The sequence below is a fragment of the Epinephelus moara genome, chromosome 4 (assembly GCF_006386435.1).
Source record: "Epinephelus moara isolate mb chromosome 4, YSFRI_EMoa_1.0, whole genome shotgun sequence".
In the NCBI taxonomy this organism is placed as follows: domain Eukaryota; kingdom Metazoa; phylum Chordata; class Actinopteri; order Perciformes; family Serranidae; genus Epinephelus; species Epinephelus moara.
Window position 1 is genome coordinate 41,796,934 of NC_065509.1, and position 11,057 is coordinate 41,807,990.

General features: G+C 41.8%; 1 protein-coding gene across 2 annotated transcripts in view; it reads left to right on the forward strand.

Moving 5' to 3' along the window:
• Positions 1-11,057, forward strand: part of mgat4b (alpha-1,3-mannosyl-glycoprotein 4-beta-N-acetylglucosaminyltransferase B) — a 166,977-nt gene that overhangs the window by 114,340 nt on the left and 41,580 nt on the right. For both annotated transcript variants that reach the window (XR_007569818.1, XM_050042825.1), the window contains exons 7-8: positions 1,805-1,880; positions 9,179-9,293. Coding sequence is in view for 1 of the 2 variants with exons in the window: in XM_050042825.1 (XP_049898782.1) it covers positions 1,805-1,880; positions 9,179-9,293 (191 nt within the window). In the remaining variant the exon portion in view is untranslated. The remainder of the gene's footprint in view (positions 1-1,804; positions 1,881-9,178; positions 9,294-11,057) is intronic.

Consider the following 11,057-nt stretch of genomic DNA (forward strand, 5'->3'; position numbering starts at 1 on the left):
TGTTAGTTATCACTGCTCACTGGTCTGTATAGTTAAGCCTTGCCATAATAGCTTATCATAGGGCTTAGGAGGTTATTCACTGAGCGCTGATCCTTTCTCTAGAGCACAAACTTATTGTGTTTATTTGAATAGCGACAGTGTGTGAACAGGAAGTGGGCGCCATACTGTTTCCTGCACAGTGAAAATGGAGGCTGAAAAACTGAGATCAATCAGTAAAACTAAGCAGCGCTGAGTAAATATAAACCAAGGTTCTATTCCTATTTCTCACCTCAGAAACATGTTTTACCTTATCGTTTACTGTAAGAGATCGTTTCTTATCAGCCAGCTGCCATTGTTTCAAACCCACGTGTTCGCATTACATCACTAACCAGCGGGAGCTTTTATTGGTCCGGTACAGCGCAGTGCATTCTGGTAGTTGTAGGTTTTCTCCCAGAGACATCCTAGTTTTATTAAAAGGTCATGTTTCCAGCAGTGATGTGCCTCTTTAATGCCAATTCTTTTGTACTTTTACCTAAGTGAAGTTTTGAATGCAGGACTTTTACTTGTAACAGAGTGTTCCTGCACTTTGGTATTAGTGCTTTTACTTAAGTTAAAAAAATCAGAGTACTTCTTCCTTAAAAATAGATGAAGCATGTTGTAGACTCTCCTCAGCTGTGATGCTCTGAGCAGAAACACCTGAGTTCCCTGTAAACATTGAGCCGTGTGTTTGTTCTGTCGTCGAGCCGCTCGGCTGTTTACTGAGCTCGTCTGAACACACACTGATTCAATTCGCCGCTGACTGCTTTGTGCACTTTCTGGGACCGACTGGTGTTTATGAACCTGCAGGGTTTTTTCCACCACACCGGCCGAAGGTATCGATGGAAACATGTGGCGTTAAATCTTTAATCCCTCCAATCTTCATGAAAGAAACAGCAGATATTTTATCTGGCTGCTGAATTTGTGGCAGCAGGAACATTGTTCAATATATGCAGCATCTCCGCAGGTGTTTCCACTGATGGTAGTGACGATGCTCCTGTTCTGTATGTAAATATGTTCAGAGACACGCTGAAATGATGCAAATAAGAAAAAGAAGAGCTGCTGGTTATCATCTGTCGCTGTTATCTGGTTTCTCTTTCCATCCTGCAGCGTCTAAATTTACATTTTTTCTTCTTGTGTGATTCATGATGGTCTCTTTGTCTCAGTGATCGTACACCAACTTTTATCTTTCAGTGTGGTCTCATTTGAGTCCATTGTAATATACATAAAAGTTTTTTTTACCTGTATATAATTTTTTCAATATGCTCTTAATTTTCATCCCTATTTAGATCTTTTTTGGTAAATTATTTGGAACTTTAAACAATAAAGTTTGGAGTTTGGGTTTGGAAGGCAGGACTTTTACTTGTAATGGAGTATTTCTACATCGTGGTACCAGTACTTTTATTTAACGACTAGTGTGCTGCTAAATGCAGCTGCAGATGTTGATAAAGAGAAGGACAGGACATGTTGAAAAGATGAAGACGGTGATGATGATGCAGCATTGTGTCCTCCACAGCTGCTCGACTGGTTATTCTTGGAGGATCCCTCCATATCAGTGTGTGTACAGTCGCTGTGTGTGTGTGTGCGTGTGTGTGTGTGTGTGTGTGTGTGTGTGTGTGTGTGTGTGTGTGTGTGTGTGTGTGTGATCTCATGGCTCNCTCTTCCTCTTTCTCCTTCTTTCCTCCCCTCATTTTTCTTCACTCCTCACTGCTCCTGCTTCATCTTTTTTTTTTCTGCTTTTCTACATCATTTTTCTTCGCCCCTCCTCCTCCTCCTCCTCCTCCTGCAGGTGGAGGACGAAGCAGAACCTGGACTACTGTTTCCTGATGATGTACGCTCAGTCTAAAGGAACTTACTACGTCCAGGTAGGAGAGAAAACACTGTCAGAATAAAAGCCTTACATCCCTGTATTTCCTGGTAGGATTTTAATGTGACACATCTGCAAGAAGCGTAACAGAAATTAAAAAAATTATTAACAGCACTTGGAATTAATTAGTAAATAAAAACAGTGTTATTATGAAACAGAATGGGGACATGATCTTGTTATCGTACTGAGTCAGTGTTGTGAAAAAATGGATATTAAACTGAATGTATTATCTGTGACATTATTGTGTTTTTTAAAAGTAAATAAATCACAAAATTTCATTTTACTAATTGAGATTTTTGATTCATTCAGTTTAGAGCTTTGATTGAAAACGTCAAACCCAACCCTCCATGAACCTGCATAGTTTCTGTCCAGGCCTGACCCGAGCCTGATTTAAAACTCAAATTTCCACGGAGGGAAAAAAAAGAACAAAAAAAGATTTTAAAAAATCAGCATCTGCAACAGCCGTGTCCAGAGGCATTATGTTTTCAGCAGTCCGTCCACCCCATTGTTGTGAACATGATTACTTACGAACGCCTGGAAGGACATTCGTCAAAAGTGGCATAGACGTCTGCTTGGACTCAACAATGAACTCACTAGATTTTGTTGGTCAAAGGCCAAAGGTCAAGGTCACTGTGACCTTGGCCATTTCATGCTTTTGAACGGGGTATCTCAAGAACACCTTCAAGGGAATTCTTCAAAATTGGCACAAATATTCACTTGGATTAAGAGATGAAACTCATTACTTTTTGGTGGTCATTGGTCAAAGTTTACCGTGGCTTTACATCCGTCTCATTCTCGGGAAAGTGACATCTCGAGAATGCTTTGAGGGAGTTTCGGCAAATTTGGCACAAACGTCCACTTGAACTAAAGGAAGAACTGGTTAGATTTTGTTGGTCAAAAGCCAAAGGTCAAGGTCACTGTGACCTCACAACCCTTTCTTTTTGACCTCGTTTTTGGGCCATAACTCAGAAAGCTTATGCTTATTATGGCAGACATGTCTAACCGGACAAAATGATGATGTGATGACATTTAATATCCAAAAGGTCAAAGGTCAGCTTCACTGTGACATCATAATGTTATCCAAAAACACTTTTCTGTCCATTATTCAGCATCATGGAACAGAAGGGGAGACATTTGGTCAGATACTGGGTGTCCATTGTCCAGATCCACTGTGTGTAAAGCATCTATGTTTTCTCAGACATGCATGCAAACAGTCAGTGCAACTTAGCTTGTCCTCAGAGGCATACAACCGTGAAGACGGTAATTCTAGTTTTAATAATAAAACATTTAATAAAAGCTGAAGGCACCACTTCATCTTTGTCTCTTCTTTCTGTTATTACAAAAGTCTGTCGTCGCACATCTCTCCCACTGCAGGTGAAGCAGAGGCAAACACTGCCAACCAAGTCACCTCACAGCCCCTCTCTATCTCTTGTTTTCCCTCCAGTCCAATGCAACTCATGACGTGCCAGTTTCATGTGTCACCTGAGCATGTGCACAGTATGTGAGCAAATGACCCCTAATTCTAATGTTTTGTCAAATTATGTAACTCAAAATCTCAGTATTTTCATCAATTTTAATAGGTTGATGGCAATTTTGAGAAATTACAGCTCAGTCCGAACCCGGAAACTCAGATTTGAACTGAGAATCGAAGCTCTAGTTTATTTAACTTTCCAAATAAATATAAGCGAGCAAAAACGACACCAGTTGTATCAGCAAATGTCCCAAAATCAGACGTGATTATGTTTAAAGCCCAGTTCAGACCAAAGATTAGCAACGAGATGAAACCGTTTCAGAACATTGCAGAATAGAGCGTTGCAAGTAGTCGCATGTTTCAACTCGTCTCCAGAGGTCATAGCAATCATGACTCTTGTCCTTTGGAAGCAAAAGAGAAAATCAGGTGATGATTTTGTAGAGACATGAAACATCTGACTTTCTTGTTAAATAAATATTAAATATCTTAAATATCTCTCAGTGCTCCTGACATGATGCTGAATTTGCAGCAGTACAATACGATCCTCTCACCACATGAAGTGACTAAACATGTTCGTGGTGTAAAATCTCCGCAGCATGAGTCGACAGTTACACCTGATGTCTCCGTACTGACTCTAATAAATCAGGACGGCCATTAAAATAAAAAGTGTCTCTGATGTAATCCCGCCGGTGTTATGAAGCTGATGAAACTGTTGCAGTGTGGTGAGACTGACGGGCACGTTAATGGAGGTGTCTCTGTGGCTTCATCACACGAGTCTTTGTTCCCTTTAAAGATGAAAAGAAGAAGAAACAGACGGCAGACTCAGTCCGACATCTGAGGGAGAGAAAACATCTCAGAGTGTGAAAAAACTCCATCAGGTGGTGAACTGCACCTGAGTTCACTTGTTGAAGGTTAATAAAGGAAGTCGTCTCTCACGTGTTGACAGATTTTATTCACCTTTGTCCCTAAAAATCTGATTTTAGAGAGGGGGAACATAAAACAGCAATGAAAACATCCACCAGCTCAAAAGCAGCAGCTTTAATCAGCTCGTCCACCTCCACAAAAATAGCAAAATATAATTCAAAGACACAAGATGCTCCGTGTGCAAAGGCTGTGTCCTTGCAGCAGCGGCCGCGAGTTTGATTCTAACCCACAGCCCTTTGCTGCATGTCATCCACCCTCTCACTCCTCCTTTCAAGCTGTATCTGTCCTATCATACAGACCCCTTCAGGGCCGACATAACAGTGATGTCAGTTTGTTATCTAGGGGTAAAGCTGCCTCTCCCCCACAGGGCTGTAGGCTCCATAGGAGTCTTAAAATGTGGTGTGTTATTGGGAGCCAGAATAGAAGGAGTCATGGCTCAAAACCAGCCGCAACTGCCATTTCCTGTTGTAGGGATGAATAAGGTTATGTGTATTAAGGGTTATCATGTCCACCTCATCAGAAACTGGGGAGGGATTAAGAGGAATATTGGATTTCTCTGGAACGCTAACTTTTTAGCACATTAGCTAACGTTAGATTTCATAGCAAAACAAACAAGTGTGGTCCTCCTTTGTAAGATTGGCTTCCTGTGACATCATCCATCCACTGAGTGAGAGCATACGGGTCGGCCAGTCTGGTCCCGTTGGTCAGTGTTTACTTATTCAAGTAACACTGGCGGTCCCGGAGAGTGAGTGAGTCTGCAAGTAAGTAGTGCTTGACAGAGAAGTGCATGAGGAAAGATTGTTGATTTATGATTAATCACAACAATGCCGAAACACAACGAGCTGCAGCAGGTAGACCAAAAAGTTAATTTTGGACCCTGGATGGCAGGAAATGAGGGGAGAAAGACAGACGGAGAATGGCATGTGGCAAAGGTCCATATCTGGATGCATGAATTTTTATTTTTTATGTTTTATTATCGGAGTTTGGTGTTTAAGTCAACTGTTTGATACGAATCTTTTCATATATCTTTTAATTCCTCGTCACTGTCTCAAATGTTCTCTCCTGCAGAAATGCTCAACAGATCCACGGCTCATTAAATTTCTGAGTTCAAACAAAAACCTGCACAACATCAAACAGTGGTGTCTGTTTCAGGTTTTCAAAAATGGAAAATATCTTGCATACTTCTCCAGCCAGCGACGTTAAGCGCTACAAACACCAACTTGATACATAGATCTGACACTATCTGGGGGCCAGAGACCAAATGAATCCTCTGGTTTAATGTAAATTAAGTTCCTTAAAAGTTCCTGTTGTGGAATCAGAGTAAAATAAGGAACATTTCTTCAGTGACAGCAGGAACAAAGAGAAGCAGAGAAAGATAGAAATGTAAACAGACAGGTGATGGATGTTGGGAGTTAAAAATAAAGGAGGATTCTTGAGTTTCCTCAGTGAGATGGAAATGAGCAGCGTTTTCAGCTCAGCTCTCTAACAGTAAACAGTTTCCAGTGATTCTCGCAGTCTGGATCTTGGTGTGAAGGCCTGTTGTGATCCGCAGCTTTGTCCTTGAACGCAGCTCTCCCTGCCGGAGCTGAACTGTGTTATTTTTCTGGCTGTTTCTCCAGTGATGGAGAAAACTTCCCTGCCATCATCTCTGCTGGAGCTTCAGCTGCTCCCACACCAAGCGTTTTGACAGGAACACAGAGCCAGACTCCGTGTTTTGACACCTAAACTCGCTCTGAACTTTGCAGAGTTTTTCCTCGGTGGTGTGTAGTGACGGTTGGAGGAGGTGGAGGAGGTGGAGGAGGAGAAGTAATTACTCTATGTCGACTCCCCTGTGATAAAAGTAAAGGATGTAAATGTCTGTCAAGGAGCTGAATGATCAGAGCGCCGTCTGCCGAGCTGAGGGCTTCAGGATCAGGAGGTTCTTACTGTAGAGATGGATTTTTTTCTGCATCACTGTTTATCTGTTCCTGTGGTTCCTGAAATAATTAGGTTAATAATGAAATAACAAATCCTCACGTGTCTTCTGCCTTTAAATGTGATTTGTGTGAGACTGTTGTTTTGAGGGTTTCGCTCCCATTTGCGACGCTGTTTTCTGTTGATCTGTGACACGTTTAACCGTCAGGGATTTGCTTCTTATCTAAACCATTGTTATTCCCTGTGAGTGTTTTCTGATCTGACACCTCTGTGGGAACGTTTTTAGGCAGCTCTCTGTTACACTGTCCCATCCTTAACTTTGTATTATTTCCGGGAACTTAATCCTCCTTTCCAAGATGAAAAATGGTGACATGCATCATAGACAGTTTGAAAAGAGTTAAGGGCACCGACTCCCTCATTTGACCTAATGTGACGTGTTGTGTGAGTTTTTAAGAGCATTGCTTTCCTCTGAGTTTTCGCCCTTACATTATGTTTCATAAAATATATTAAATCTTGCATTAAAGGAAGACATATCAACTGCTCCCCCAACTTTACGCTGAATTTATGAAGAAACCTTTCATTTTCTCTTACGTCTTCACAGTGAACGAAGAACCCAAAAAATTTGAAAATTCATGATGACTTGAAGTCATAAGGGACCACATTTAACAAAGCCATATCAATATACTATATAAAAATGAATGGAAACTCTAGAAGGTGCTAAAATGTCAAAATATATGAGCCACCGTGGAATTTGGTCAGCAATAATTTAATGTACATATGAGATATAATAGGATAGAAAAATGTAGAAACACCAGTAGTCTTTTAAAATAAAAACTTGAGTTTATACAATCCACTAGAGGCTGACATTTTTTCGGAAGTCCCACAGGGCACGTGATTCCCGTGGGATTCCCACGGAATGGGAATCAGTTTCACTATCCGTCACGTGATTGGGACGGGATGGGAATAAAGTCAACTGGAGCGGGCGGGACTAAATCATAATAATAGTAGTCAAGTCTTTATATACAAATATGCAGTTCCACAATGAATAAATGTCCTTATTTTAATATAAAGCTGGTCGATCTGTCATCTTGTTTTATTCTTTTTTATTCTCTCCTGTAAGTGGCTGGCTGCAACCAACCAGCAACCAGCCACCTGACCAGCGCATGACGTATATGGATGTTGACGCACGGTGCAGCCAGCCGTCAAAATGGAGTCGGAGGAGTGATGCTGCGTTCGTTTTGTACTCGGAGGTCAGAAGTGGGAATGACGTCACCTCCGAGTTGACAACAGTTTTTGCATTCTAGTTGACGACGGTGGACAAGTCGGAAAAAAACATGGACGCCCACAAGAAAGCCTTTGTTGCCCTTGCACTTTCAGAGTATAGACAGCTTCAAAACCATCATGCACTCCAACTGATGAACGCCGCAGATGAGGCTGACCTACTGTAAAACAAATAAGATAACATTGCTATAAACAGTACTTTAGCAGAGTGTTTACTCACTATGTATGTGACCGGCAGCCATCTTGAATTCGTAAGTCGGGGTTGATGCGGTTGCTCCGAGTTGGAAATCCGATCTCAGGGTGCGTTCGAGTTTAAACTTCCAACTGGGAACTGGGAATTTCCGATCTCCGAGTACAAAATGAACGCACCATTAGGGAAGGCAGAGTTACAAGTAAAAGTGAAGGAAAATGATCCGTGCATCACCCTGACAGAGCTTTCGGGCAAGTCTGGAGTACTGAAGAAAGACTCGAGAGTGACACATTAAATCTTCGTACGCTGCTTGTAAGACGTGTAAAATTCACACGGGAGCAGGATGGGACAGGAGACATTCTTGTGGGATTGGGACGGACNCCGCGCATCACCCTGACAGAGCTTTCGGGCAAGTCTGGAGTACTGAAGAAAGACTCGAGAGTGACAGCGTTAAATCTTCGTACGCTGCTTGTAAGACGTGTAAAATTCACACCTTCGTACGCTGCTTGTAAGACGTGTAAAATTCACACGGGAGCAGGATGGGACAGGAGACATTCTTGTGGGATTGGGACGGACAGGATTTTTTTTTTTTTTTTTCATGGGATTGGGATGGGATCGGATTATTTTTGTGGGAGTGGGATGGGACAGGACTGAAAATCCACTCCCGTGTCACCCTCTACAATCCACCCGTAGCATTCGAAGGTCAGCGCTGGGTCAGTGTTGGATTACTTTGACCCAGAATGCTCGCTTGTCCAATAAAAAACAGTACAAATTACACACACGTCCCAACATCCAATAGAGCGGGTGCTGGACCAAAGACACACCTGGCAAAGTAAAAAAGTCTGCACACCAAGTAGCTGCCGTTTACAAGGGTTTTAATGCAGTGACGTCTGAAGCCGCACGACTCTTCCTCAGACTTCTCATACATGACAGTATGTCGGCATCTTTAATACCCATAGTGCTGCCTGAGCCAGTCATGTGACATGCCACACCTGTAGCCCATGTTCATAATAAAAATAAACCAAGAAAATATATATTCATGTACCTGTGTACCCCTCTTTCTCAGGAGGATATTTGTGTAACACTGGGGTGTCCAATCAACCCAACATCCTGGGTCACAGAAACCCAACGCTTCTTTGGCCCATATTTGAGCCAGCGCTGAGTCACAGGAACAAACCCAAGTTGGATTAAATTAAACCTAGCATTTTTTAGAGTGTATGTACTGACTGTGGATAAGTAGCTCATACAACTTTAAAAAAAATCAGAACTATGCATTTTCAAATTATTATTCCCACAAAACTTTAAGTATAAAGTTAGTGAAAACATAAACAAATTAACTAAATTAAGTTTCTCTTTAAGTTTAAGGAACTACAGCTGCGTGGTTCGAGTTAGAGCTTTAAATGCAGGACGTTTACTTGTGAAGGAGTATTTACACGTTTTAGTATTTGGTCTTTTACCGAAGTAAAAGATCTGTGTACTTCTTTAACCTCTCTGTCTCTGTTTCTCTGTGTCACAGCTGGAGGACGATATCGTTGCCCGTCCGAACTACTTCACCACCATGAAGAACTTCGCGCTGCAGCAGCCGTCGGAGGAGTGGATGATCCTCGAGTTTTCTCAGCTCGGCTTCATCGGTGAGTCGCTGCTGTTGGATTCTACCATGATAATAATAATATTCCTCATTATTATAATGAACACAGAGGCTGTGCAGGTTCCTGACAACTGCAGACTGTCTGTCAGTGAACGATGTGTGATATCCGAACACGATTCCTTCAGTGCTCCTCTCAGTCACAGTCAACAGCCTGATGAGGTCACAGCTCGTAGAAACACATGCCTGTAAAGTGTCAGTCCATGGACACATTGAATCTTAGAGTTTGGGTTCACTGCTTGTTGGATGCCATCCTTGTTATTTGAGGGATTTAGTCGAATTTAGCAGAACTGAAGCTCACAACAAGGTCCAAGTGCACTGGACTTTTATTCTGGGGACCTGCGAGCCACTGGGAGGAGAGTCGAGTCCCCACATGTGGGATGCATCACTAAATCTGCTGGCTGTTTTTGCTTTTGTGCTAAGAATGAAGGTATTTTGGGGGGCATAAAAAACTGAGGTAAGGAAGCTAATACTAACCAATATTCACTCGCTGAAGTCTTGGAAAACCTGAATGCGCACAATGAAGCTGCAGCAATTTGTTTGTGGAGAGAAAGTTAATATACTTTAATAACTGATTTATCATTTTGAGTAATTTTTAAAGGAAAAAAAACAAACAAAATCCTTCTCAAGCTTTTCAAATCTGTGCTGACGTGTGCTTGCTGAGTTTTAACACCAACATAGGAACACATTTCTTTTGATTTTGTGGTGACAGAAACTTGATAAGAAGAGTCCTCACACCTAAATGACAGAATAGGTCGTTTGCCAGCGACTTTCAAAAGGACATATGTGACCGTTTACGGTTGCAGTTTTAAACACGAAGTTAACGTTGTGAAATAGTCACATTTTGGTAAGGATAAGGCAACAAATATACCTGGTTAGGTTTATGAAACAGAACATGGTTTGGGTTAAACTAAGTTTGTTTCTCTGCTGTTTTTTTAACCTATTTCCCATGTTTTTGTGTTTGGGTTTGGCAATAGTGATTTCAGGGCTGTTTCTGGTTAAACAAAAAGGATTTTAGGCTTTAACAAAAAGGTTCATCTCTGTAAGCATCCTTTCCAAAATGTTGTCAGACACATAGAATAATCTGAGCCTGTCAGTAGGAAAACAAGCACTTTTAGTGGACAGTGGTTACATTGCAGATCATCACTCAGCTGCCAGCTGCAGCGTTCTCGCTTAGTGCTCAAACCAGTTTCAAAAATTCTTCTTCCCATTAGTCAGTTAGACACAAGAACATGGGAAAATAGGGTCAAGGTTGAAAAATTCCAAAGTTACCCTTTAATTTACGTACAGAAGTTAACTTTAGTTACGCACATGGCTTAAGTTAGGTACTGTACGTGTTTCGTTCGTACATTTTGTACGAGTCACTGTTGACTATTTTAACAAACAGTGGTCTCATGGTTTAAAGTTCTCCACTGACCTCCTCTCTACACATCAGAGAAGTTCTGTTAGAAAGCCCTTCAGACAAATATATACCAAGAGCACGCAGACTTGGTTGCTCTTTATACTACGTCACCTGTCTTCCTCCTTTGCTCCCGTCACTACGGCCACTAGAGGTTGCCATCTAACGATAAACGTACATGTGGGTCATAATGAGCTGCTGCTTGTGCAAACAACTTATAGGGGACTTTTTTTGACTTAAAGGCACCGTATGTAAGAATGTGGCCAAAACGGTTACTGCACTCAAATTCAAAATACTGCCGCGAGTCGTGTCCGCCCCCCCTCCCCTACAGATTCGAGGTTGCTGGACAGC